Source organism: Camelina sativa, chromosome 13 (genome assembly GCF_030686135.1).
Source record: "Camelina sativa cultivar CO46 ecotype springtype chromosome 13, ASM3068613v1".
Taxonomy (NCBI): domain Eukaryota; kingdom Viridiplantae; phylum Streptophyta; class Magnoliopsida; order Brassicales; family Brassicaceae; genus Camelina; species Camelina sativa.
This window is the reverse complement of record NC_141892.1, coordinates 5,075,204-5,102,046: the sequence shown is the minus strand read 5'-3', so window position 1 is coordinate 5,102,046 and position 26,843 is coordinate 5,075,204. Positions and strand designations below refer to the sequence as shown.

Here is a 26,843-nt window from a genome sequence, read left to right as displayed (position 1 = left end):
TACCCCATTTTACTATTTGCTTTCATATATATATCGTCATATTCTTCTTTTTTTTTTCAAAAGAGATATCGGTTATCGTATCTCTATATTAGTAAAAGAGAAATACAAAAGTGTAATCGGATCGGGTCAATTTTGTTAACAAACCCGAAATCAGAAATCGGATATTTAGCATATGGATTATCCGAATTTATTGGATATCTACCGGATATATATATAAAGCATTAAATATTAATCTTGAAAATATTATCATGTTTAAACTGTGGATTTCTATAAATTATTTCCATATTTTTAGGTAACTATGTTATTAATTTCAGTTTTCGTAATATCCCTATTTACACGTGATTAATTATGCGAAACGTAATATTAGGAAACAAACTTTACCATGAATATTCGAGTTTCCTATAATAAATATTTAAACTTAGTAATCAATGTAAATACTGAATATTTAAACTTGACAATCAATGTAACTATTTCTTTAGCTAATGTCGTTAATTATATAGGTAATTCATTAGTTGGGTTAGGTATGGATATATAGCCAAAATTTTAAACAATAATTACTTTAAAATAAACGAAATTAATTAAAAAAATAACTACTATCCAAAATTTATAAAAATCGTTTAATGTTGTTACCATACAAATCAAATTATCTTTAGTTTTGAATTAATTTCTTTTTTTTTTTATAATAAAATTGTGATCTTATCAAAAAAATCTCTATATATATGATCTTATTACACCTAATTTATGATAATGATTAGCCAACTCTCCCTAGCCTATAAATCGATAGCAGAGAATAAATCATTTGCATTTTCAGATTATCTTTTTCTCATTTTTTTGTTCTTATGGTTGTTCATCTATATATTATAGTAGAATTCATGATTTCTATGTTTGTTATTTTGAATTTGCATTGAGTGATTTACTATTCTCATTGTTTAGTACATACAAGCGTAGCTACTCTCTTTCATCTTATAATTTTTTCAGGTGTGTACAGAACAAACCGCTTCTCTTAAGGTAATAATATGTTTTTCTTACCTATTAAATAGGATTTGCATGCTATTTTCCAATCACTTTTGATAGTTATTTGTTTAATTCATCTAGCTTTTATCAACTAGATATATGTGTTTGTAAGAATTTTTTAATTCAATATTATTATCTTGTATATTAAGGTTTTTCTTTTATTGTACAGGAACATAAAAAAATTGTAATTATATCAAACTCATGTTTATGTATACAATTTCATTAAATATTTTACCTAATTATGATGAAAATTATGAGTATCAAACTGAATTATAATTTATACTGAAATCTTTTTTATTTTATTGTTTTCAGGTTATCTCATCACAACTAATACACTAATGACCGATATTTAATTAAATAATTTATAGTGATAATGTTTTATTATTGTTTTCAGGTTATTTTTTTAAATCAAAACTCATTTTATTACCAATTTATTCCCTTTTCCGTTTTACTATTTTATCCAACCCAAATAAATATAGGATTCATCTTAATTAGCTATACTCTAATAAAACAGATTGATGTATCCGCAAATATTCCCTCGCGCTGTAGCGCGGGTCAGATCTTAGTATTCTTTTATTCCCCTCTTATTTAATTAACTCGACCATTAATCTAGTTTATTAATTTGAAAGACCCATTTTCAAATTATCTTGAGTTTTTGATCTATACTCGAGGCAAAAAACGGATTCGTTTAGACCATTTCCAACCCATTTTTATTTCCATCTTCATAATAGAATTTAGAGTCAATTTTGCTCCAAACCATCTTCATTTTCATCTCCAAAATAGAGATCTCCATTTTTTTCTCTATATTTGGAGACATCTTTTTTTTTTTTACACTACAATTTGGAGATCTCTATTTTTTATTCCAAAATGGAGTAGGGTTGGAGTAAAACCTAACTCCAAAATAGAGTTACTCCATTTAAAAAAAAAAATGGAGATATGGGTTGGAAATGCCCTTAGGTAAAAAAAATAAGAATTCCATCCACTAATTGTCATTTATGGCTATAATATGTTCTAGTAAATAATTAATTTTATCAAAATATGTTGTTTGGTTACCGAGAAACAGAGAAACTAACAACATATGCAAACGGCATATCGCGTACTCTGTACACGCAAATTTGTCTAGTTATATGTACTAGAACTTTTTTTTTTTTTTTTTTGTGCAAATGTACTAGAACTTTTTATAACTCAGATTTAACACGGTTTTTAAGAAATCAGAATTCTCTTTCTCGAGTGCTTTTAATTATTTATATGTATGATTGAAATTTATGTAGAAAGTGATACACGTAAGTAATATGTGGATTCGTATCTTTCTGTCATAAACAGTTTACTAGTTTAGTACTTTGGCCATATGTATAAGTAAAAGTGATTTCAACCATTTTCAAGCGTTTGTACATATATTTTCATTGTTTCTTGGTTTGATTAATGTATGAAAATGTGTGAATTAGACTCCACCTATGTAACTAAATGGTGTGATAGCTGACTATCCAGAAAAAAAAAAAGAGTATTCAAAATCCTGAATTTGCGGTGGAAAGAGAGCTAATAAACATGATCTGACATCCGGTCCAAGTAAATTAGACGTCTGTTCCGGAAATTTAGTTATTTAAAGAGTGTAATGTAAGAACTTATTAATGGGTTTGAGTAATGGTTAAATTTATTTGAGCAATCATTTTGAACAATGAGTCATTTGCCTTATCTCCACACCAAGCCTATGTTCATGGTATAGTACATATTATACTTCTGTTATTCTGACTAATATAGCTCGATAGACCGATCATATATAATGGTATTGTAGTATTTATTTGGTAAACATTAATTAATTCGCGAACAAATCATAGATAGGTTTCTATCATTGAAAGCTATAAGTAGCATAGCTAAATGAATATGTGTGTGTGTGTGTGTAAAGCTAGATTCGTATAAACCGATTGGAATCAGAAAACGATAGAATCGGGGGAGGTTTAATTTCACCCACATGATTATCATTTTCCCTTTATGTGGTAGCAACATGTACACACAGGTTTATATGCATACATCATATATCGATGTGGGTCACCTAGCTGCTTGAATTATTGGGGTTTGATCATTCGATGTTACTTATATTTTGGTTTACATTTTGGGTTAAGTTTCCATATAATGCATTTAGAACATCATCCATTACCAAAAAAAAAAAAAAAAAAAAAATCATGTCCTATATATTTACTTACAGATTTTTCCTTTAATAAACGATAATCGCGATAGTATGATAAACGAGCTAACATCTTTCAGATACATATAAAGATGAGCATATGTTAAACTTTAAAGTTTTAACCTGAAAACAAAAAGAACTATGTCAGTAATTTTGAAGTCTTTGATATAATTAACTGATCCGACACATATGTACATATATTTTAACGTATAAGTTGTGTGGTAATTGTATATCTTGTTATATCGAACGCTATTAGTTTGTATATAACAAAATACTATACACATAATAAACTCACATATAAAATGGTAAAAAGCAATCATAATCGGTGATACCTAAGTTCTTCGTTGAGGTAATACATGTCCTTTAACTGATTTTTCTTATGTATGCCAATCAGGTGTCAAGATTATACATATAGATATATAATTCATTAATTCTAGTAAATAGTATAGAGAAGTTAGGGGAATGCGTGATTTGCAAATTTGCAAAAACCCCGCATGGGAACGTACGGTGAACCAAAAAAATTAGGCACCAATCATTCAGAAAATTGTAAGATAAACCCAAAATGGTTCAATAATAATAATTAGAGATGGAAAATTTAAGGTAAAGGAGAACCACAAAAGTGGCACCTCTCATACAATTTTAATTTTTTTGGACCAAATAAAAAGAGAGAGAGAGAAATAAGTAGCGAATAAGAACAAGAAAGGATTTAACAAACCCATGATCATTGTTATCATTCGCCTACCACGTCACTCCTCTTTTGTCCATTACTTCCCACTTTTAATATCTGTTTTAACTTACCCTCGAAAATGGAGAATTGTTTCGTATTTTCTTCCCTTTTTCCCAATATATTCTGATTCCTTTCATCATACATATTGAAACAAACGAAGAAAAAATCAACCAATCTTTACATAGTGATGGATATTACTACACTAGAAAGTTACCAAAATTTTATAGATACATGCATCCTTAGTTTCTTGAAAAACGGTTAGAAGATTCACGTAAATGGAATCAGTAAAAAGGACTAATTTGTTAAACCCCTCAAATAAAGATCGATGAGTCCTGAAAATAAGGAATAAATCAGGAGAAACAAATTAGCAAAAACAGAACACGAAAGGTGTTTGCCTAGTTAGCAACTGATGACGTGGCATAGTTCTCGTGTGTTGTCTCTACAAACTCAAAAGAAGAAACGGCTATAAGTGGAAGCGTTTGGAGAGGTCACGTGATTTGCACAAATTTTTCATTTTAATTCCTACTATTCTTATTAATTACACCTCTCTCTCACTCGTAAGTCGTAACGCATCACTTTTTTTTGTTTAGTGGGTTATAGTAAAATCTCTATAAATTAATACTTACTAAATTAATAATCTCTATAAATTAATAAATTTTTCTGGTACCAAGTTAGTATTAGTGTAATTTTGGATACTATTCGATAAAGTAATAAATTAATAACTTTTTAAAAAATCTCATATAAAAATATAATCCCATCAATATCATAAATTAATAATCAAATAAACTAATATATATATATATATATTTAAGAATATCTAGTAAAATATGAATCTATAGTTGTTTGTTTGTTTGTTCTTGAATTTGCATTCTTGTTAGAGAGCATCTCTAATCTTTCTGATTGCATCAAAAACTTCTGGTGTTGTCTTCTCAAATCGCATCCAAAAATTGTAGAGAGTTCTTGACGCGATAATTGCTTCCTTACGTGTAACTGGTTCTAAAAGTATCGTCGTATCTTCTTCAACTTCATCATCACCTTAAAAAATAGTAGCAACAATTTCTTCTAAACTTTGAATTTCTGATAAAAATTTCTCTTTATAAATTAATATTTTATTAATTTATCGATAAATTAATAATTATTAATTTATCGATAAATTAAAATTTCTATAAATTAATAAAATTTCATGGTCCCGATCTTATTAATTTATAGAGGTTCTACTGTATACTAATATACTCTCACGCGCGACGCTCTATTTTGACGAGTGGAGTATATTTGTTTGCTTTAAGAAACATGCATGATCATTAACGTTTTCTTTTTGTACAAGGAAATAAAAAACGTGTGCTTGTGGACAAAAGTGAGAAGAAATGAGAAATCTGTCCAGGAGATGTGATTGTGAATGCTTTTTTTTTTTTTTTTTTTCTAATTTGGTTAATTCATTTTATAGAGAACGGTGTCAGTTTTTTGCGAAATAAATATCTTGATTAGTACTACTACGTACTACTTTCATACTTTGTGCTAGCTTACCTATAAATGCAGTGGTTTAATCTAGTCATAACACGTACATCTTTAGCTTTAATCATTCTCACCTAGACTCTTTTACAAAAACCAGTTTAAAATCTTACACTCTCATTCACGTCATCATATGTGTAAATGTAACGAGAATACAGACAAAAATATTAAATTCATTGTAAGCATATTTGAAAAGCAGTAGCCAATGATTAATCCTACAACTGCGGTAAAAATTTGTGAACGAGGTTTATATTTATCGTGTACATTAAATATATTGATAGGTGGGATATTCATATTTTGGATCATCTATAATTCATATGTGAAACTAATATGAATATGAGTTTTGTTGAAATTGAAAATATACAAATCGTAATGTAATCCAATTATGATTTCTCTTATGTTGGTTGATGTTGGGTAAACTTTTGGTTCACCGTGAGCACTCCTTCTTATAACGTCTTTTAAGTACAAAACTATGGTACTAAATGTGATTTTTGAAAGCTGATTATAATTAAAAGAAGGCGTGAAGGAAATGTAATCGTTAAAAGAGATATGAGTGACGCGCGTTTGAGATTGCGAGAATGCGAGTTGTGGGAAGAGAGAAGTAAAACTTGAGTGAATGATAAAATGCAAACGCTACCTACTAATATCTCCACTTGTCATGCAACCAGGCTGAGTTCGTTTCTCTTTTCGATTCTTATTTTTGTTTTTTTATTATTCTACTCAACACGTTACACGCTTCAATAACTAAAAAAATAAAAATCACATTTTTTTTTACTACTATGGTTATTTTGGAGCTATATATAAACCCATCTGAGCCTCCTTAGTTTCCTCCATGAAATAAAAAGAAGTATCTTCTAGAGAGAGAGAGAGAGAGCTTTAGGGTTTCAAAAAGAAAAAAACACTTGAGACCCTTAAGAAATCTCCGAACGAGAAAAGCTTCTCAATCTCTACAGAAAATGGCGGTCATGATCGATCACCAGTTGCTCGCTTTTATCTTCGGCATCTTAGGTAATGTTTCCATGCCAAATCCTAATTAATTGTTCATCGTATCGTCTCTTTTCGTTCTTCTTTATTACTTTTATATTGTTAATATGTACTATATTTTATATAACTACCGGTAACTTGAACGGAAGGAATTTGCCACATCAACTATAATGTTGCAACTTCGCATCTAAGCTTCTCATTTCAATAATATTATAAACTATGTGTAGGATTCCATTGTATGACTAAGATCTAAACTAGACATAAAATTACTAAGAAATGAATTAAAATCATGGACAGTTCATCATGACCAACCTAACAAGTTTCAAGATTTTTCTTCATTTACTAAACTAAGTCATTTGGAATCCTTATTTAGTGATCTTCTAATTCTTTTTTTTTGGTAAGGATGATCTTCTAATTCTTAGGTAAAAGCTCAAATTGCCCAAAAAAATATTTAAAAAAAAAATCAATACGTAGCCTATTAATTAAATTGAAATCGTCACGCATTGTTGTCTATCATACTCGATACGTGTATTGTGGTTAATGCACAATTTAATTGCCCCCGCTGAGGTTGGTTAGAGTACCCGGGCTGATTCATGTACTATGTCTCCACAAAACTAGAAGCCTCTTTATTATACAAATCGACTCATTTTTTATATATATGGTATTACAGGAAACGCAATATCCTTCCTCGTATTCCTCGCTCCAGTGTACGTAGATACGATTTCTTATTTATTTATTTTTTTGAAATTTATCGTTAATTTGAGAATGATTCTAATGATTTATGTTTTTAAAAATATATTTCAGGCCAACTTTTTATAGAATATACAAGAAAAAATCGACGGAAAGTTTCCAGTCCCTACCGTACCAAGTGTCGCTGTTTAGCTGCATGCTATGGCTCTACTACGCATTGATTAAACAAGACGCTTTTCTCCTAATTACCATTAACTCCTTCGGCTGCGTCGTCGAGACTATTTACATCGCCATGTTTTTCGCTTACGCCACCAGGGAAAAAAGGGTAAATTTCTTACCCTCTCCTCCTTGATTATTTCCGCTTAAATACAAATTATATTACTCAGTGATCATTATTATGCGTTTTGACAGATCTCGGCTATGAAGTTGTTCATAGCGATCAACGTTGCCTTCTTCTCGTTAATTCTAATGGTTACACATTTCGTTGTTAAAACCCCAACCCTCCAAGTCTCTGTCCTCGGATGGATTTGCGTTGCCATATCTGTTTCTGTTTTCGCTGCGCCTCTCATGATCGTGGTAATTAGCTAACGTTGATTCTAATTTGATTTATAAAATTTACTTCTATAACAAATTTATTTTTGGAAGAAAATGTTTTAGTTAAATTTTGTTGTTGTGAACAGGCTCGTGTAATAAAGACAAAGAGTGTAGAGTTCATGCCCTTCACGCTTTCTTTCTTCCTCACTATAAGCGCCGTTATGTGGTTTGCTTATGGCTTATTCCTCCATGACATATGCATTGCTGTAAGCATCTTTTTTTTTTTTTTACAGTTTTCTAAATATTCACATTTTTGGTAAAAATATGATAAAAGAGGTTTACTGACTTTTTTTTTTCTTTTTCGTTATGATGATTTTGCAGATTCCAAACGTGGTGGGATTCGTACTAGGGATGTTGCAAATGGTTTTGTACGGTATTTACAGGAACTCAAGTGAGAAACCAGAGATGGAAAAGAAGATTAATTCGTCAGAACAACAACTTAAGACTATTGTCGTGATGAGTCCGTTAGGTGTGTCGGAAGTGCACCCAGTTGTGACGGAACCGGTGGGTCCACTCTCTGACGCTGTTCATCATGAGGATCTGTCCAAAGTTACTAAAGAGGAGGAGGAGCCGTCAATTGAAAACGGTAAGAGCCACGTGGAGACTACTCGTCCTGAAACCGTTTGAAGTGTCAATATGTGAATAAGAAAAAAATGAAGAAGCAAAATATTTCTCTCTTTCGCTCTCTTTCTCTCGGCTCCGTACGTCGGGACGGCCAAATGGAACAAATTAAATTGTATCGGCGGTTTGTTAATTTCCATTTTTGTTTCGTATCTTATCGATGATGTACTACTTGCATAAAGTTTTGCGTTTATTTGAATATATCTTATCATCTTTGTGTAAGTTGTAACTAGTGCTCTTAAGAAATTTGCTTAAATAAACTAGATTACTCCTACTAATAACCCTGTTGACCACCCTTTTATGATTGATTACATTTGTCTCAAGATGTCGCCGTCAATTAGAAAACAAATGGTCTTGTACCATTGACAACATAGTACTGTTTAAAGATTTTGAGATTTAATAGATATATAGAAACGTACGAGTCGATCGGAAGAAATAGTATCTACACAAGTTTATGATCTAACCAATATCCCCCATCCAGTATATTACAGTTAAATCTTTTTAAAATAACAAGGTTTACTTTTGTTTTTTTTTTTTTTTTTAAAATCAAGGCGTCCCAATGCTTTGATGAAAACGTATCCTAGCAAACCTTAGATATAAAGGTGAAACGTTCGTACACTTCCAAGCAAAATTGCATCATCTAAAGAGTGACAATCACTATATATGCGTGCTATTTGCTCATTAAGAAACACGATTGGTATAACCGTATGCAATATGTCTTATTACCTCTAAATTAGATAGTCTTTTACTACTATTCAATTATCCCTAAAACTTCTACCAAAAAAAAAATTTATCTCTGAAACATAAATAACTTTATATATATATATATACTGGTAAAAAATAATATAAAATATTTATTAACAATTTAAGTTTTAAACGGTAACGACATAATCCGACAAAAAATTATATTTATAGCGAATTTCGACAAATAACTCATGACGGCATATGATAGGTTATAATTGAATTCTAAAAATAGTAGTTTCTAGACTGAAAAAAAAAAGAAATTTTTTTTTTTAGTTGACTAACAACTAAAAATCTTACTAACAAATTCTAAAGGTGGCTAAAAAAGTGTAAAACTCTTTTCTAATTAAAAGTCTTACTAAATTTTTTTAAAATTTAGTTTTTTTGAGTAAAAGTATCCTCCGAGTATCTAGTAGTCAAAAGAATGTCATACACCACAAATAAAACATTAGGGAAATTCCGAAATCGATGTAACAGAGAGTACACAGTACACTGTCAACAGAAAAAAAAAAAAAAAAAAGTCCCGACAGAAACTTGATAAGACCAAACCAAAATCTTACAATCTGAACAGCTATCCTTAAAATAATTGTCAGATTGCGAGGGCATGTGACCCACGTTGTCCGAAACTCCGCGATAGTGGACATGAGCCACACCACAGAACAGAACCACATGAAAGAGTCTAGAAAACACTTAACATTGGATCTTTGCAATTCAAATCTTCGATCAGACGTAAACATCGCCACATGTGACTCATCATGTAACTTATCTGTCAAAAATCCCAAATCACAAAATAGCAAAGCTACAAAATTTACATGAATAACATCTTCACAACTCTCGAGAATCTCAATTAGAGTTTTTTTTTTTTTTTTTGGTTATTAAAAGAGTCCCCCTTTTGCCCATATTGCAACATCACATGTATAATGTACAGCAACTCGCGGTCCCAATGTTTTTGTTTGTTTTCTATGTTTGACAATAAATGAGAGTTTTGGGAAATAAGAACAAAAAAGGGTCAAGACCCAACCGGTTTCTACCCGGTGCTGTTGCTCTCTGAAGTTCCCTGTTCACTTTGTCGTCGTTTCTCCCTCAGACTCTCTCCCCACATCTTAGCCTCTGCAACCGCACGCTCCCTATTGATATCTCGGTTCAATATCCGAGCTGTCTCTCTCGGTGAATCTTCCTTCTCAGAACCTTCTAAATCAAATTTACTTCCCGAGCCACCTCCTTCATCGTTTCTTGTTATTAACCTCGCTCCTCTTTCATCTCTGTTTCTCCTACTTTCATCTTTGCTTGGATCATAAGCTTGGTTTGCAAGATAGGAGAGTGCAGTGACAACATCTGCAATGAGCGGACGTGTAGCCGCCTGCTCTTGGATGCACATTGAAGCCACAGCTAAAGCTTGGTACAGTGCACGCGTAGGAAACCGTCCCTTTAACTTAGGATCCGCCAGTTTTATGAACTTTCGCCTGTCGTTGAACAATGGGCGAGCCTGTTAAACACCAAAACGTTAAAACGAAAAAAAAATCTCGAAACTTTTTGCATCAGAGAATGAGAAATTGAATGTAAAGTAACGTGGAAGATGATGATGATGAATTTATTTACCCAAGCCACCAGGTTCTGTTCTCCATGAGGCATCTCGCTGTCTATAGCTTTACGACCAGTAATGAGCTCGAGAAAAACAACACCAAAACTGTATACATCCGACTTTACTGTCAATTGTCCAGTCATTGCGTACTCGGGAGCACAATAACCATAAGTGCCCATGACTCTAGTTGAGACATGAGATTTGTCTCCGGTTGGTCCAAGTTTAGCAAGCCCAAAATCAGAAAGCTTCGGGTGGAAACCCTCATCGAGTAAAATGTTTGATGACTTAAAATCTCTATAAATAACCGGAGGGTTTGCCTTATCATGTAGGAACTCCAAACCTTTCGCCGCACCAGCAGCTATCTTCATTCTCATGTTCCAATCTAAGGCCTCCTTATCCGGTGGAAGATCTGGTGCAGAGGACAAACCGAAAGGAAAAAATAATCAATTTCTTTGTTAGAGGCTGCCAAAAAAAAACCAGCAGCTACTACTTCTCAACTTAAAGTCTACATGTATAATTAATAGGTATTGATAAATAAACAAATGAATGAAGAATCTGCTAAAGTTAGGGTTGACATTGACTAAGATCACAAAGAAGAATCTGTGGATTGATATTGACTAAGATCACAAAGAACCACTGGGGTCTAAAATGGTGAAAGTTTAGAAAATAGCGGAGATTTACCGTGGAGGTGATCTTCCAATGATCCTAAAGGCATAAACTCATATACCAAGAGGCGTTGATCTCCATCAGCACAGTAACCAATAAGGTTGACTAAGTTGGGATGATGAAGAAGGCTAAGCATAAGAACCTCTACCAGAAATTCTCTGTTACCTTGTAGACCATTCCTGTCCAATTGTTTAACCGCAACAACCTGAAAAATATTGAGAAAAATAGATCAGAGGTACAACACTATTAAGGTATCCAAAATCATCAAGCTAACCAACTCTTCTGTAACACCAAGACTACTCATTTTTTCTTTCTACCTCATATACTCCATTTAAAAGGATTAAATTTGGAAATCTCTTAGCATTCAAAACATATAAACAACACTTTCTACGAAACAGAAAAAAAATCCTAAAACGACCTATATTGAAAGGGAAGGACTTTGAGTATAAGGTAAGACCCATTTCATATACAAAGCAAAATCTGCCTCTAAAATTCATTATCAGCAATTGTATGCAACTTTCTCAAATAGTAATGTAAAGCGTAATTTCCTAAGATTCAAAACAAAACAAAACAAAAAATTACCTGACCGGTGCTATCAAGCCTTCCTTTGTAGACACGTCCAAATCCACCTTCACCTAAGAAAGTGTCAGGATGGAAGTTCATAGTTGCAGCAGCAAGCTCACGGAAAGCAAATGTATGAGCAGCAATTTGATTAAGCCCATCCCTTGGAAGCAGTAGCTCCCGTTTTGACCCTCCATTACTCTTTGAGCTAAGCTTCTCCCCACCTGCAACCGTCATCAAGACCAATCAATCTACCAAACGCATCCCCAATCCAAAAACTCCAAGAACAAAAATCACCCTAAAAGCTTAAAACTTGTATCAGTGTCCTCAAGGCACAATCCCCATATAACCAAATCTAAGATCCTAATCCTGATTGAGTAGGATCATGTGATCCTGATCCTCACAAAGTCCAATTCATCTATCAACACACAAACTAAGGAAAAACTTGGAACTTGTGAATTAGATCAAAACAAGTGAAAGGATCACACTTTCTTCTGCACCTTACACCAATAAATACGAATACAGTTGAACCAGAACAATCCCAATAGCCTAAACATCTGACAAGCTCATATATCCAAAGTAACAGTAGTGATTGAATGAGAGATCAAGTTCCCGTTTAGCTCAATCAGGATCATGACAACCAGATCTTGTGGGCATGTAACAATAAGAAGAAAACGAAAAAAAAAAAGCAAATGAGAAATCACGAACTAATCAAGAAACCTGAAGGGAGTCCAGAGATGCTATTAGATACTGTCGGTTGTAATTGTTTCTTCTGACCATTAGATTCCTCAACTGGATTCAGCTTCTCGTCATCACTCGAATCAAAACACGAGAAACAACCCATCTCCTCCTCCTCCTCCTCCTCCACTCAATTTTTCCCAAAGATCAGTAATCCAAAATAAATAAATAAACACACCCTTTCAATCCTATTGTAAAATCAATGAACAGAGGACGATTGGATAAACAAATAAATTAAAAAAAAAAAAAAGCAAAACTTTTTACATATACCCAGAAAGAAAGAAGGAGAATTGAGATTCTGGGTACCAATAAAAAAACCAACTTTGTTCAGATTCGAACTGGTAACAACGAATTGGAGTTGAGAGAGAAAGAGAGAAGAGAAAGAGGAGAGAGAGAGAGAGAGAGAGAGAGAGAGAGATGAAGCAGCTTATTTTGTCGTCCACGAGTGTTCACACTTTTACCAAATTGCGAATTAACAATGACGCGTTTCCGAAACACTCAGTAAATATCTCTTTCCCTCTAAACTTTTTTTCCTCGTTGACGAGATTTTTTTCTATTCAATTCTACAAATAATCTCCAATACAAGCAAGCAAAATTACACTTTTTTTTTTCTTTTGTTAATTTAAGCAAAAAGAAAAAAAAACTTCCTTCTGTTGTCTAAAACAAAATAAGGAAAAAAATCCTTCTTTATTATTACACATTCTTCTCATTACAATGATTTGTTTGGGTCAAAATAAAAGCACAAAAACTTTGGTGTCTTTCTTTTTCTTATAAAGTGGATAAAAGCAGAAGATAAACGTTTCCTTTTTTACCGTTTTTTTTTTTTTTGGTCACTTATTAAGTGTGATTGATATAACTTTCTGATCTCATCGACTAAAATAGTATTTGATTCCATTGTTACCACCAATTGTAAAAAACTGATAACAAATGGTAAAGACCAATCGATTGATTGTTAGATGCGATTTTGTGTTAATTGGAAAACTGTATAACGGGAAGTTTGTTTTATTGTGTGTATTTACGGTAAACATCTATCTATTAATATACCTAATCATATTCCTTTAATTTTCTTAAGATATTTTCGATTTTTGTTATTCACTTATTATGGTAGATAATTTCATTTTTTTTTATCAAATATTATTTAACATTGTCATTAATCACCAAAGATTTTGTTTTCAACTCCAGGGTATAAAAAACAACAATGTTGGAAAAAATAAAAGGTAAAAAGTTCTTAAATTCTGCGTTTTAGCTAAAATATCTTACAAATACATAATACTATATCAATATTTGTAAATATAGCTGTCGACAAACAAATATATATATATATATATATATATATATATTTGTAAAAATAGCTTAGACTTGCGTTCCATTTTTTATGTCCACCTAAACACTTCTATTTATAGTCTCATATGAGAGAATGAAATATTAAATAGGCGCTTATCAGTTATATTGACAATCAACACTAGTTGATTCTCAATCAAAGCGAATTAAAACTTGCAATCAAACTATATTAATCTTCTTGATTGATTTGACAGTCAACCTCCGACTGATTACTAACCGAATCAATTGTGAGATAAAGTGTCATTTACCAATCAAAATGATATTTTAAAAATATTTCATAGAATTCATATGTAAGATTCTTTTGGGACTTCATAACACATGCTTTAATAATAATAATATATATATATTGTTAAAATCATGCTTTAATAATTTTGAATCATAAAATCCAAGTGTTGTAAATTTTTTTGGAATCGAAAGTCTTTTAACCCAAAAGAAAAGAAAACAACATTTATTGGAATCTTACTGACGATCATCGATGATTAAAATTTTGGCATTGGTAGAGATCCTTGATCTAGCCTCAATCAGCGATTATCTTAAATACTTGCCAAATGCATGATTGTTTTTTACTTAACGCTTAGATGCACGATTTGCTTGAATTGCGGAAGAACTTAAGTATTGATTATGAAGAGGAGATAGTTTGTGTAATTTTTTTTAGCTTGAAAAGTAGAGTAAACTAATACTATATCGATATATGTTCTCTAATACCATGTTTAGAGCATAATTATCGGTAATCTCTTATAAGGGGTTATTAATTTTTTTATGAATTAATTGTGTTTTGTTTTGAATATAAGAGCCCATGATCTCTTAGTTAAAATTTTATCTTCTATTGGTAAACTCTAATTTTGGGTCTCTTAATTTTGAAAATATTGTTTTTTGAAATTTAATTTTTTTAAAAGAATAGAAATGATATAAATGTGTAAACATTTAAGATTTTATAAAAATAGAAAATATTGTATTTAATTAATTTTTAAACCTACAAAACATAAAAGCATATGAAAAATAGAAATACAAATCATAAATGGAAAAAAGATTAATTGTAATCTTGATAGTAATATTGAGTTTGTGCCAAAATTTTGCCAAATCAGTGTATAACTTATTCAATTTCCATATATTGTCATATGTTGAAGCTTATACAAGGAACAACTAGCATTCACAATCACAACAAAGAGACGAAATGAAACAACCACCTAGAATAGCTTTGATCCAAAATTACAGCAACAAACAAGCTTTTAAAATTACAATAAACAATCACAAATAGAGAGAATGAAAACAGATGAAAAATTATCGCCTGAGATTCCATGAGGATCCACTAGTCCCCACACAATGGTACATATGGTTTCTCTAACTGTATGTTCTTCTTGAGCTTTTCTTATATCTTCAGACATTTGCGGTTCCACATTAATATCATATGATTCTGGATCCCCTCTTTGCCTAGATGCATTCTCATGATCTCTAGAATCATCCAGTGGTTCCGCTTCTGTGACTCTGACTGATGCTTCTTCAGTAGTATCTCTGACATTTTCTGCGCCCATGTCCATATCATGAGCGAAACTCTCACTGCATCAACAAGTTTACACATAAAGTTGGGATTGTGTCCGTTGATTACATGAATAGAACCAAAAAAAACTATTGCACTCACTGCTTGGTTTCATTCTGATTGGCAAAGAAAGTTTCATGAAATGTAAACATGAGGTCATCATCCATGTCAAACTACAACTCCATAAAGCATTAATGTTATAACATGTATATTCACGAAATTACTGGAATAAAAGGAATGGAATCAAGAAGTAATGTAAAAAACACACGGTAGATGTAGGCAAAACAATGGAAAAACATGCAGTAGATGCAGGCAATGACACAGCTGTCTTTTCTCTGTTCTTCTCCTTAGCCACAAACTCTTTTACATCGATCAAAGCTTTGTTGCAATCATCGAACAAAAAGTCCACCTTCTTGGAATCTATCCTTACAACACCCAGAAGAAGATACACTAAAACATTGTATGTCAACGCATCTAACTTAACATACTAGAGGTTCCAAACACTCTTAATAGTAAAAATTCATGTTAATTTCTAGATCTAGGCTACATAGAGAGAATGAAAACAGATGAAAAATTACCAGAGCCAATGTATCAACGAGAAATTGCGGATTGAGCTCCCAATAGAGCCAAACGCTTGGACAATGTCATCGATCAGAAAATTGAATAACCGGAGCATTAAGAAAAACGGCTCAAATATGTAATCGCGTTACAGATCTTGGACGGAGAAGACGACGGTTTGGTAATCGGAGAATCGAGAGAGATAGGAATCGAGGGAGATAGGATTTCAAATCGCCTACGACCCAACAATCCATTGATTCATTAACCTCCGATTAAATCAGATCTTTCTGACATCGGATGGACACTTTGATCGGGAGAGAAAGAGAGAAAGTGAGAAAGAGATTTTCTGCGTGAAAAAAAAAATCCTTTTTGTTTTATTCTGTTAGCCAACCAAACATGGACACGTAGCGTCTCTTATAATCGATTTCAGTCTACTATATTAGAGAGTCTCTTCTCTTTTTTCTTTTCTTTTGATTTTTTTTTTCAACCAAACATTAAACTAGAAAATAACTCCAAGATTGGTTGCCCAAACCGGAGGGTAAGAGTTTACAAAAGAAGTCTCAGAAGATAAAGATCTCGAAGAACGAGCGAGACAATCTGCCCGAATGTTTGACGTTCGGGGAATCCTAGACAGCTGGAAGGTTGGGAAGGATAGCTGGATTACATTGAAGTCGTCCAAAAGATTGGAGAAAGCGGGCCATTCATCAGGAGACTGCACCATCGCCACTAATTCTGCACAATCCGTCTCGAAGCTCTGACAATCAACCCCCACCGTCAGTAAGGAATCCATCGCCCAAATCAAAGCCTGAAGCTCTGAATGTAGAGGGGAAGGACAGCGACGTTGACTCCGTGCTCCCATTAGTTACGTGGAATCCTCCCTATTACAGAACCACCAACCCAAACCGACCATAGGATCTGACGCTTTCCAAGAAACATCAACCTGGCACCGGGGGGAAGAATCCCGAGACTCCGCAGACGGGAGGTCTAGGGCGGCCGAGTAGAAAGTCTTAGCCTCTTTCCATAACAATCTGTCATTGTCCGCTTGATTAATAACCTCGATTGGTTCTGCCTCACATCCCTGAAAAACTTTTTTGTTCCTATCTTTCGAAATTGACCAAACAATCCAGTAAACAAAAACGTAAATTCAGAATATCTTTTGATTTATTTTTTACCTACAAAAACCTAAAAACCCCACTAACATCCCCCGATAAACATGCCCTTATGATCGCAGCAAGTCCGGGTCCTTTTGGCTAAAATACATGCAAAGCATAGACTTCAATAAAAGAGAAAAAGCTACATAAGCATAGGCCTCAATGTTTTTTTTTTCTAGCTTTATCAGGCTTTACGTGAGTATAGGCCGGTTCTAGACTCACAAAATTTCCTGGATCACATCGTAAATAAATGATTCAGCCCAAAATCAAAATATCACATTATAAAGTTTGATGATCAGGTTGAGTTTGATTAATATAAGTACACAACAAATCTATAAAAAAAGGAGAGATCGTGAGACGCATAACCTTTTCCCTTACCAGTCAACGGACGATGGGTTCCCAAAAAAAACGAACCTCAGAATAAAAAGAAAAAATATATAATAGCTAAAACACAGAGAACCCAAAAATATTCACAATTAGTATCATCGAAAAAGAAAGAACAAAAAAAAAAGAACTCTAATAATGGATTATTCATAATAATCCTCACACTAATCTCCTCCATTTTTCCCCCATTTTTTTCCCATCTTAATTTCCCGAAAAAAAAAAAAAACCAAAAAAGACAAAAGAAAACAAAAACAGTTTAGATAGTGTTTTTAATTTTCCCGGCGGAAAAAATGGACAAAACGGAATCATCGGAAACACATGTTCACAAATCCGAAGATCACGATCACAAAAAACATTCCGATGAATCGGAACAAAAACTTCATTCATCGACGCCGGAATCGGAAACCACCGAGGCGAGCCTTGTTCAGGTGATGGAAGCCGTCGACGTATTCATCCAAGAACTTTCTTCCGAGAAGAATGATCCTTTACAGGAGATTCCACCGGCGGTGGAGCCGTTCCCGGAGACGGTGGATTCATTGGTGTCGAAGATGGAATCTTCCGGGCTTGGACGAGACGAAACAGAGGACTCTGTATTCATCGACGCCGTTAACCGGATTTCAAAATCGGTTATGAGATTGAGAGAGCTTAAATTAGATTCAACTCCGGTTTCTTCTTGGTTAAACCGGGCGAGTTCGGTTCAGCACCGTGCTGTCTCTCTTCTCGACGAAGAGTTCCGTCATCTTCTTGATCGTTCCAGAGAAGATAAGAAGAAGAACAGAAACAACAACGATGGGAACAGCTCCGATCATAACCATTCTTCGGCAAACGAATCCGACCGATGCGCTTTACCGGACAATGATAAGGAGGAGGAGGAGGAAGAAAGCTTCCCGGATTTTTCACCGGAATCGATCTCGACGTTGAAGAAGATCTACGGGGCGATGATCTTCGCCGGTTACGAATCAGAGTGTTGTATGTCTTACGAAATGTCGAGACGGCACGCGTTCAAGGAGGAGCTGAGCGAGGTTGGATTCGAAGGGATCAACGTCGAAGACGTTCAGAGAATAGCTTGGGAGTCTCTTGAAGGTGAGATCGCTTCTTGGATCTCAATCGTTCGCCGTTGCTCCACGTTGCTTTTCCCCGGCGAGCTTTCTCTCTGCAACACCGTCTTCTCCGATGCCTCTATCCGTAAACGCCTCTTCACCGGTTTGATCTCCGCTGTTACAATCCGGTTCCTAGATTTCTCCGGTGCCGTGGTTCTTACGAAACGCTCGTCGGAGAAGCTTTTCAAGTTCCTAGACATGTACGAGACGCTCCGTGACTTGATCCCAGCGGTGGAACAATCTGATTCGGATCTGATCCAAGAGATCAAACTGGCTCAGACGAGGCTAGGTGAAGCAGCAGTGACTATATTCGGAGAGCTTGAGAAGTCGATCAAGAGCGATAACGGAAGAACACCTGTTCCGAGCGGTGCGGTTCATCCATTAACACGTTACACCATGAACTACCTCAAATACGCATGTGAGTACAAGGAGACACTAGACCAAGTGTTCCAACACTACGAATCGAATCAAACAGATACCATACCTGAACCAGAGACAAAACCAAAACAACAGCAACGAGAAGACGATGAAGAGTACAAAACGTCAGCTTACGCTAGACAAATGATAAGGGTTATGGAGTTGCTTGACGCTAATCTAGACATCAAATCGAAACTGTACAGAGACCCGTCACTGCGATATATATTCTTGATGAACAATGGGAGATACATTCTGCAGAAGATTAAAGGTTCGACAGAGATAAGGGATTTGATGGGACAGTCATGGACAAGGAAAAGATCGACAGAGTTGAGACAGTATCATAAGAGCTACCAGAGAGAAACTTGGGGCAAAGTGTTGCAGTGTATGAATCAAGAAGGGTTACAGGTAAACGGGAAAGTGTCGAAGCCGGTTTTGAAAGAAAGGTTCAAGATTTTCAATGCTATGTTCGACGAGATTCACAAGACGCAGAGCACTTGGATTGTGAGTGATGAGCAGATGCAATCTGAGCTTAGGGTGTCGATCTCAGCGTTGGTGATTCCAGCTTATAGGTCTTTCTTTGGGAGGTATAAACAACATCTTGATTCAGGGAAGCAGACGGATAAGTATGTCAAGTATCAGCCTGAGGATATTGAATCTTTCATTGATGACTTGTTTGATGGCAACCACCCTACTTCTTTGGCACGCAAGAGAAATTGATAACTCCTTGTCTCTTACACTATGAGGAGAACACGAATTGTTCCTTTTTGCTTCTTCCTTTTTTTATTTCCAACCCTTCTATCAATATCTTTCATTACCTTCATGTTTATAGAATCCGACAAGCTACCATGAAAACTTTTTGTTTTTTTGTTACTTTTCAAAAGTTTGAGTTTCTTTTACTGTTAAGTCTATGTTTTAATATCCTGTTTAAACAAGTTGTGAGCAAAAATTGTTTAGAACTACTTAGGGATAAAGGCACGAAATTATCTTACAGTTAAAATGTATTGGATATTTTTTTGTGTTTAAATGATGATTTTTATTCATGATTAAGTTGATATTGTGATATATATTTTGACGAGATGTTAGAGCCTTAGTGGTTTTATTTGTAGCAATTGTATCTGAAGTTCAAGTTTCCCAAGATTGGAGTTAAGTTATCCATGTAATGTCAATGTCTAATTTGCAAAAGACTTGTCTCACAAGAAAGCAATAGAAACCCTTCAATCTGTATGTAGACCAAGATAAGTATGTAGATAACTGTCATTATTTGAAAAGTAGAGAGAGGCGCATAAAGTAATAATTGGGGTTTAGCTCATAATACAGTATGTTTGGGTTAGAGATCTGTCCAAGTGGGAAAGGAGAAACTCTTTTCTTTCGGTAAAGGATCCAAATTAGATTTCTTCTACATGAGCATTTCTCACATTGTAACACCAGAATGAGCCAAAAAAGGCTCTTCACATGTCTTTGTTCTGTAGTGGATAAAGAATTTTAGTTAAACAGTGTGTTGGGGTCAAAAATAGATCACGGACTGAATATATTGCAATCACACACACACACACACACACACACACACACACACACACACATACATACATTATCATCAAAAAAAGAACAGAAGAGAGAGAGCGAGTGAGATTAGCCACAATGTACCTTCCTCTCCTCTATCTTCTGCTTCTGGCTTCTTCCTTGACAGATCAAGCTTTAGGCCGTGGTCGTGGCCGGTCACCACCTGATGCAAACGTGGACCCTTCTTCTCGCATCACAGTCGTCGGAGTTGTCTACTGCGACACGTGTTCTATCAACACTTTCTCAAGACAGAGCTATTTCTTACAAGGTCAGGAGGGTCCTTGATTTAAACGTCACATGAACTGTCTTTAGACTTATTATCTAGTAACTTAGGATATAAGATTGGTCAATCTGGTTACCGTTTTATTAGATTCGATACAATTTTGGTTTTCATTAACACTTTCTCAAAAAACAGAGCTATTTCTTGCAAGGGTAATAAAGAGGGATCTAGATTTTAACATTACAAGAACTGTTCTTGAACTTCAAGTTATATGGAAATTTACGACTTGTAAATCCTGTTCGATCTGATATGGTTTCTAAATTGGTTTTGACGTCAGGTGTGGAAGTTCATGTGATATGTAGATTCAAAGCAAGTTCACCAAAAACAGCAGAGGAAGTGAACATATCAGTAAACAGAACAACAGACAGAAGCGGCGTTTACAAAATCGAGATCCCTCACGTTGATGGCATCGATTGCGTGGATGGAATCGCCATAGCATCTCAATGCAGCGCCAAGCTACTCAAAACCTCCTCCGACAACAACGGAGGCTGCAGCATCCCCGTTTTCCAAACTGCAACCAACGAAGTATCCATCAAATCGAAGCAAGATCGTGTCTGTATCTACAGCTTAAGCGCACTCAGCTACAAACCTTCCCATAAAAACACCACACTGTGCGGCGTTGGCGGCAAGAAGAGACATCACCGCAGAGAGAAAGAGGAAGAAGAGAAGAAGGATAAGAGATTCAGAGATTCGAAATTCTTCTGGCCTTATCTGCCACCGTATTGGTTCCCTTGGCCATATCCGAATATGCCTTTGCCGACTCTACCGCCGCTTCCGTCTTTCCCTTTCCCTTTTCTACCATTCGGAAACCCGAATCCGGCATTACCGGCACTCGATTGGAAAGATCCGACAACTTGGTTACCTTATCTTCCACGTTTTCCTCCAGGAGATCACAATCTTTAGGGACCAGATGATTCTTCTCTTTACCTCCACATTTGGCTTCCTCTGTGTTATTTTATTTTGCTATCATATCCTCTGTTTTGAGGTTAATTGTGTGTGTTTACGATTTGATTACTTATTAATGTGTAATTATTCTTCAATTACAGAAGATTAAGATTTGGTTTAAGGAGGAAAGTTTTGATGGATTTGGTAAAACAGAGCCATTTCTCTTATTACACGGTATATATTTCTAACACGTTGTTAACGTCAATGCAAGTCCATGAACGATGACGCATCATCAAGAATGCAACCTAAAGAGTATAGCGTATTCAGTGACTGTTATCAGCTGTGAAAGAAATAGCATACATAGAAATAGGCTAATGTTGAGTGTGTGAGCGTGGTCACATGTCTACTACTAATCTTGACTTTGGTGAAAGTTGAGATTGATATTATATATGTTTATATGTTTGAGCTTAATTAACACAAAAACATTGCATGCTTACAAACTGAGTTGGGGTCTTTCACAACAGTCCCTAAGTCGGCTGAATATAAACATACTGCTGAAGGATAGAAGTTTCATGTACAAGTACAAACCTTAAAACATAACCCCAAAAAAAACCTAGAAAAGAGTATCTTGATTCTTGACACTATGTTTACAACATGTGTTTTCCTTTAAAGGTCTCCACTTGCCTCTTTAGCCCATCGATCTCATCAGAAGCTTCCTGTTGCATTATACCAAATGATTTGAGTATATATGGTAAATTAAAAATAAAAATGTGTATATTTTCTTATGTGGTAAATTACAGAAAGGACTAACCCTTAGTTTCTTCCTTAAGGCATTCTCAGTCACATCTCTGCGGGCTCTTTCTTCATGAAAGATTTTATTCACTCCCTCCTGCCGATTTTCCAAGTTTTGGATCTTAGCTTTTGACTCCTCAAGCTGTTGGTTCATATTGATGTCAAACGATGAAATTCATTATCGCCACCAAAAAATAAAACAAAGTCAAAATATTGTAAGAGAAAAGAGGTGTTACTTGCAACTGAAGTTGTGCTTTTTCTCTCTGCAACTCAGAGACCAGTTCGGCTGACTTCTGTTTCACCTTCTGCAACTCTGCTTCTAGATTAAATGAGCCTGTTTCTTGGAAACTACAATACAAGAGATATTTCAAATTAATATGGTACCGAAGAAGATGACATTAATTCAGATTATTCAGAGAAAACATCAGAGAGCGAACCTTCTCCCAAGAGGGTTTTTGTTCGTAGACCTGATCTCAGGTTGTATTTTTACAGCACTTGCTTGTTGTGTATTAACCTATTTTGCAGAGAGATTTATTAGAGACTCGTATATTAGAAGTAGAACAAATGAAGATACATATATTAGTACAAGAAGCTTTATTTTTTTACCTGAGTGTTTTGGTTTCTTACAAATGATTCAACATTTTGCCTGGATGGAGCTGGTGCTGCAGTAGGAGATGGTCCCCTATTAAGGTTTGTCTTGTTCAAAGGCCGAGTGGTTTCTGTAACATTACTTTCATAATAACTTTTTTGTTTCCGTCTTGGAGCATAACCAATCTCTTGGCACCTTGAAGACCTATCAAATAAAAACATGACTTGAGTGAATAAGTCCAAAACCTCAAAACTAACCTGAGAGGTATATATAGTAGTGGAGAATGTTTAGTAAATACCAGTACTGCTTTTGGTGATGAATCAATCGGCCTTCAAGTTTAGCAAGAACCGCAGTTCGCTCAAAACCTTGCTTATTATGAGCTGGTTGTATGAAATTAGCTTCCAATATACCAATAACACCGCGTCCATCACTTCCAGCAGCAGTCCAAACCCTCCAAAATGGCTGATGAAGAACACAAGAAGAAATGTAAACAAGATAATCAAGAAAAAACTATACCACTAAATCAGCTGTGAGTTAAAGAAGTCACCTTGATAAGCCGGTTCTTATGGTAAACATTGAACCCTTGTATGTCAATGTGATGACGAGCATCTTTCACAAAGCCAAGCTTTATAGTAGCACACATCTGTTTTTTTAGTTGGGAAATCACAGAGAGATTTTAAAGATTGTTTCAGAGACTATGAAAAGTAAGAAGACTAAGGTAAGGTATTATAATTACCTCGGCTTGATCTGATGACCATTCTGGAGAACGCATAGGTTTGTATGTTTTCTCTTCCATCATCATCATGTCGTCTAAGATGCTGTGATGTTGAACATCTTTACCACGAAGAATGATTCTGAAATTTGATGGACGTTCGAGATACAGAATCGATGCATAACTCTGCATAGAGAAAGAAAAAAAAAACAGACATTAAATCAATGAACACTTGAAGTAGAATAGTTAGCAAATTGCATTGTGTTAAGAAACATGGAAACTACATACACGTAGTGAGTGTCGATAACTCAGGAAATGCCTCGAGTTAGGATTAGCTTTGGCCATTTCGATGTTCTTCTCATCTCTGTTTACACCTCTGAGTTGAATATCCTGTAGACAAAACACACAACAACATTTCTGTTACTTATATTAATCCCAAATTGACTGTATTGAAAAAGTCTTGGTAAGTGATCTTACATGAGGGTCTGTATCAAAGTCAAGTTCCAACTTCCCTTCATCGTCCTCCCATAGATTATATATCACGATCCGAGTACCTTGCTCTTCTAGGTGATCAAACTGTATCATTTAACAAGTATGAGATAAAATAAAAAGGTATATATATATATAACAAAAGGATATATTCTGTATATATGTATAACAAAACCTGGTCCAATAAGTCTTGTTCTGATAGGTAAGGTGACCACTTCATTATGGTCTCTAAATTATCAGACCACTCATCTCTGGAGTTATAAACTATCTCCTTCCACTCGTTATTGACCAACTCATAATCAACCTACGCAGTGAAGAAAACAAAGTTTAAGACGTAATGTTTTGAGAAGATAAGCAATCAATATAAGAATTTTTTTTACCGTGGGGACAATTGCTTCACACTTTCTTGTCTCGTAAAGAAACGTATATGATAGCATGCCAATGCTCTGTGTCGGACTGAAACAGAGATAAAAAAACACAGATGAAATCGAAAAAGCGAAAACAAAAAGAAGGTAAGAATCAAAATGATGTTGTGAAATAACTCACTTGTTTCCATTGGTTCCTCGACAACGTGAGAAGACAATTGCATCAGCACCAAGCCTCATTGTACTAGTTTTGAATCCATTCCCATCTACATTGTTTGTTTTACAAATTTGAAGATTAATACCAAGAACAGAGCTAAAAGAAAATAGCTACGATAATGAATTTGGAGAGGCTTACATTGACCAACCCTATTAGCCATATTGCGTTTTCTTGAATACCCTAAAGAAAGGCACTCTCTAAACGTACTAGGATTCATCCCACCTCCATTGTCTGCAATGCATCAGTTTAGAGATTTCATAATCATATATACAAATCAGTGGTTAAGGACTAATTAAGGCTAATCATCACAGCTAAGAAGTTAGATTAACCTTCAACAATTAGAATGTTGCTTTTTCCGTCTCTTTCATTAGTTGCTGTATTGACATGAACATATGTAGCCCCATTATTAACCTGTGTTACACAAAACCATACGAATTATATAAATTCTAATGAGGTTCTGTTACGGACAATAAAAATTGACCAAGGAAGACTAATAAAAGTCTTGGTTGTTTGACTGATATGGATATATAAAGAAATAGTCAATTTCACAATAAAGATGAAGCATTCATATATATATATATATAAGTTACCTCGTCTAGAGAATTGTCAAGAAGTTCAGCCAAAGCTCCAAGTGCCCACTTATGGCTTGTGGCGTTCGCATGAAGAAATTGAGGGTGGACCCTAACCGCCGCATCATTGCTACCTGCTTGCATGCAACACAAAATTCGCACAAATTAGGGTTTCCAATTGCAAACGAAAGATCTCAAAATCTCGGTTGAGATCAAGGACAAGTGGTCAATTACAATAGTGAGGTAGAGGCACAGATTCGTCGTCCTCGCCAGCTTTCCAAAACTGTCTAGAGAGCTTCGGAGTTTCAGGTGGCACGATCGTCAATGGTTTCACATCCAAGGGGACGATTTTTTGACAACCCTGAGAGGTGTTCCCGATCGTCGTGGTCCTCGGTTTCTTGGTAGACAAGCTATTAATATCATCATCATCGTTCTCATAGTTTCTTGAATCTCTCTTAAGTCCCGGATTGGAGAAGCCATCCCCGAGGGTCGAATCGGGGGCACCTGATTGGAATTTAGGGTTTGTACCACCAGAATCGGCCATACCTCCGATCACCAGGGGCGGTTTCTTGGAATTGGTTTGAGAAGAATCCATGGTTGCAGTAGAAGAAGCTTCTAGGGTTTCGAATTCGAAGCAGCCTGAAGTGGGAGAGAGAGAGAGAGACGTGAGACACGACTCGGACTACTCAAGTAATGGGGAACGTCTTTATAGAAAAGAGAGTGGCGCCACTTACAAATAACCTTCCAGCTTCCCGGGCCCAATTACGTTTCTAACCCTCAAGCCCACCTGCGCTATCCATTAATAAAAAGTAATTTAGTTTTATTTTTCTTAATTTGCTCTAAACCCTACCAACCCTATAAATTTCTGTTTATGGAATTTCCTCTTATGCCCCTTTTCAATTCAATTGAGACATATTTGCTCTTTTTAGAACAGTTCATCATAAGATAAACTTTGAACCACTTATAGAGATTGTGAATAACTGAATATACATGAAAATATGATTAATTAAAATCTTTTAATGAAAAAAAAGGAAATTCAGTTTTGCTCTAACCTGAATCAAGAAAACAAGAACCAGCGTTCGGATTTCTGAATTCGAATAAAACATCGAGTAGATAACAAAACAACTTAGCGATTCTAGGATAGACAACTAATATATAAAAAAGTGTAATGAATGATTTATGGTTGGTTATGATAGCCCATATTTATATTACTAACAATTATTACTTTTCTATCAATTACCTTTTTGTTTTTGGTCAATCTTTTACTAATTACCTTTTTGGCAATTTT

At 34.8% G+C, this 26,843-nt stretch overlaps 5 protein-coding genes and 1 pseudogene across 10 annotated transcripts; 3 read left to right on the top strand and 3 right to left on the bottom strand.

Annotated features, from left to right (window-relative positions):
* The first annotated feature begins 5,906 nt into the window (after positions 1-5,906).
* Positions 5,907-8,599, top strand: LOC104735313 (bidirectional sugar transporter SWEET15). The gene is made up of 6 exons (XM_010455071.3): positions 5,907-6,440; positions 7,087-7,123; positions 7,221-7,431; positions 7,518-7,682; positions 7,787-7,906; positions 8,022-8,599. Exons 1-6 carry the CDS (start codon positions 6,389-6,391, stop codon positions 8,325-8,327), a joined length of 891 nt encoding a protein of 296 aa, XP_010453373.2. The 5' UTR covers positions 5,907-6,388; the 3' UTR covers positions 8,328-8,599.
* A 1,353-nt stretch (positions 8,600-9,952) lies between these two features.
* Positions 9,953-13,268, bottom strand: LOC104737970 (serine/threonine-protein kinase PBS1). Its single transcript, XM_087480513.1, has 5 exons — positions 12,592-13,268; positions 11,893-12,095; positions 11,326-11,515; positions 10,662-11,053; positions 9,953-10,548 (listed from the first exon to the last, which is right to left on the bottom strand). Exons 1-5 carry the CDS (start codon positions 12,713-12,715, stop codon positions 10,090-10,092), a joined length of 1,368 nt encoding a protein of 455 aa, XP_087336639.1. The 5' UTR covers positions 12,716-13,268; the 3' UTR covers positions 9,953-10,089.
* Positions 13,269-15,021: 1,753 nt separating this feature from the next.
* Positions 15,022-16,457, bottom strand: LOC104735312 (sister chromatid cohesion 1 protein 2). Of its 4 annotated transcripts, none has more exons than XR_015577641.1 (4): positions 16,066-16,457; positions 15,756-15,907; positions 15,590-15,660; positions 15,022-15,507 (listed from the first exon to the last, which is right to left on the bottom strand). XR_015577641.1 is itself a non-coding variant. In XM_010455070.3 (4 exons), the coding sequence occupies exons 1-4, from the start codon at positions 16,161-16,163 to the stop codon at positions 15,186-15,188; spliced, it is 648 nt and encodes a 215-aa protein (XP_010453372.2). In that variant the 5' UTR covers positions 16,164-16,427; the 3' UTR covers positions 15,022-15,185. The 4 variants fall into 4 exon arrangements, 1 of the variants encoding a protein (XP_010453372.2); XR_015577642.1 differs by having other exon boundaries at positions 15,756-15,937; positions 16,066-16,348; XM_010455070.3 differs by having other exon boundaries at positions 15,756-15,912; positions 16,066-16,427.
* Positions 16,458-17,460: 1,003 nt separating this feature from the next.
* Positions 17,461-19,993, top strand: LOC104735311 (exocyst complex component EXO70C1 pseudogene; annotated as a pseudogene). Its single transcript, XR_015577640.1, has one exon. The product of XR_015577640.1 is annotated as an exocyst complex component EXO70C1 pseudogene (transcript).
* Positions 19,994-20,616: 623 nt separating this feature from the next.
* On the top strand, positions 20,617-22,032 carry LOC104735310 (uncharacterized). The gene is made up of 2 exons (XM_087480512.1): positions 20,617-20,925; positions 21,215-22,032. The coding sequence occupies exons 1-2, from the start codon at positions 20,736-20,738 to the stop codon at positions 21,838-21,840; spliced, it is 816 nt and encodes a 271-aa protein (XP_087336638.1). The 5' UTR covers positions 20,617-20,735; the 3' UTR covers positions 21,841-22,032.
* Positions 22,033-22,242: 210 nt separating this feature from the next.
* On the bottom strand, positions 22,243-26,729 carry LOC104735308 (protein MICRORCHIDIA 5-like). Of its 2 annotated transcripts, none has more exons than XM_087480510.1 (19): positions 26,608-26,729; positions 26,290-26,347; positions 25,790-26,194; positions 25,577-25,689; positions 25,316-25,397; positions 25,125-25,217; positions 24,951-25,035; positions 24,785-24,860; positions 24,580-24,708; positions 24,393-24,491; positions 24,204-24,305; positions 23,940-24,101; positions 23,751-23,846; positions 23,502-23,665; positions 23,221-23,407; positions 23,052-23,128; positions 22,851-22,962; positions 22,634-22,756; positions 22,243-22,538 (listed from the first exon to the last, which is right to left on the bottom strand). In XM_087480510.1, the coding sequence occupies exons 3-19, from the start codon at positions 26,148-26,150 to the stop codon at positions 22,470-22,472; spliced, it is 2,130 nt and encodes a 709-aa protein (XP_087336636.1). In that variant the 5' UTR covers positions 26,151-26,194; positions 26,290-26,347; positions 26,608-26,729; the 3' UTR covers positions 22,243-22,469. The 2 variants fall into 2 exon arrangements, with proteins under 2 accessions (XP_087336636.1, XP_087336637.1); XM_087480511.1 differs by having other exon boundaries at positions 26,290-26,342; positions 26,608-26,725.
* Positions 26,730-26,843: the final 114 nt, after the last annotated feature.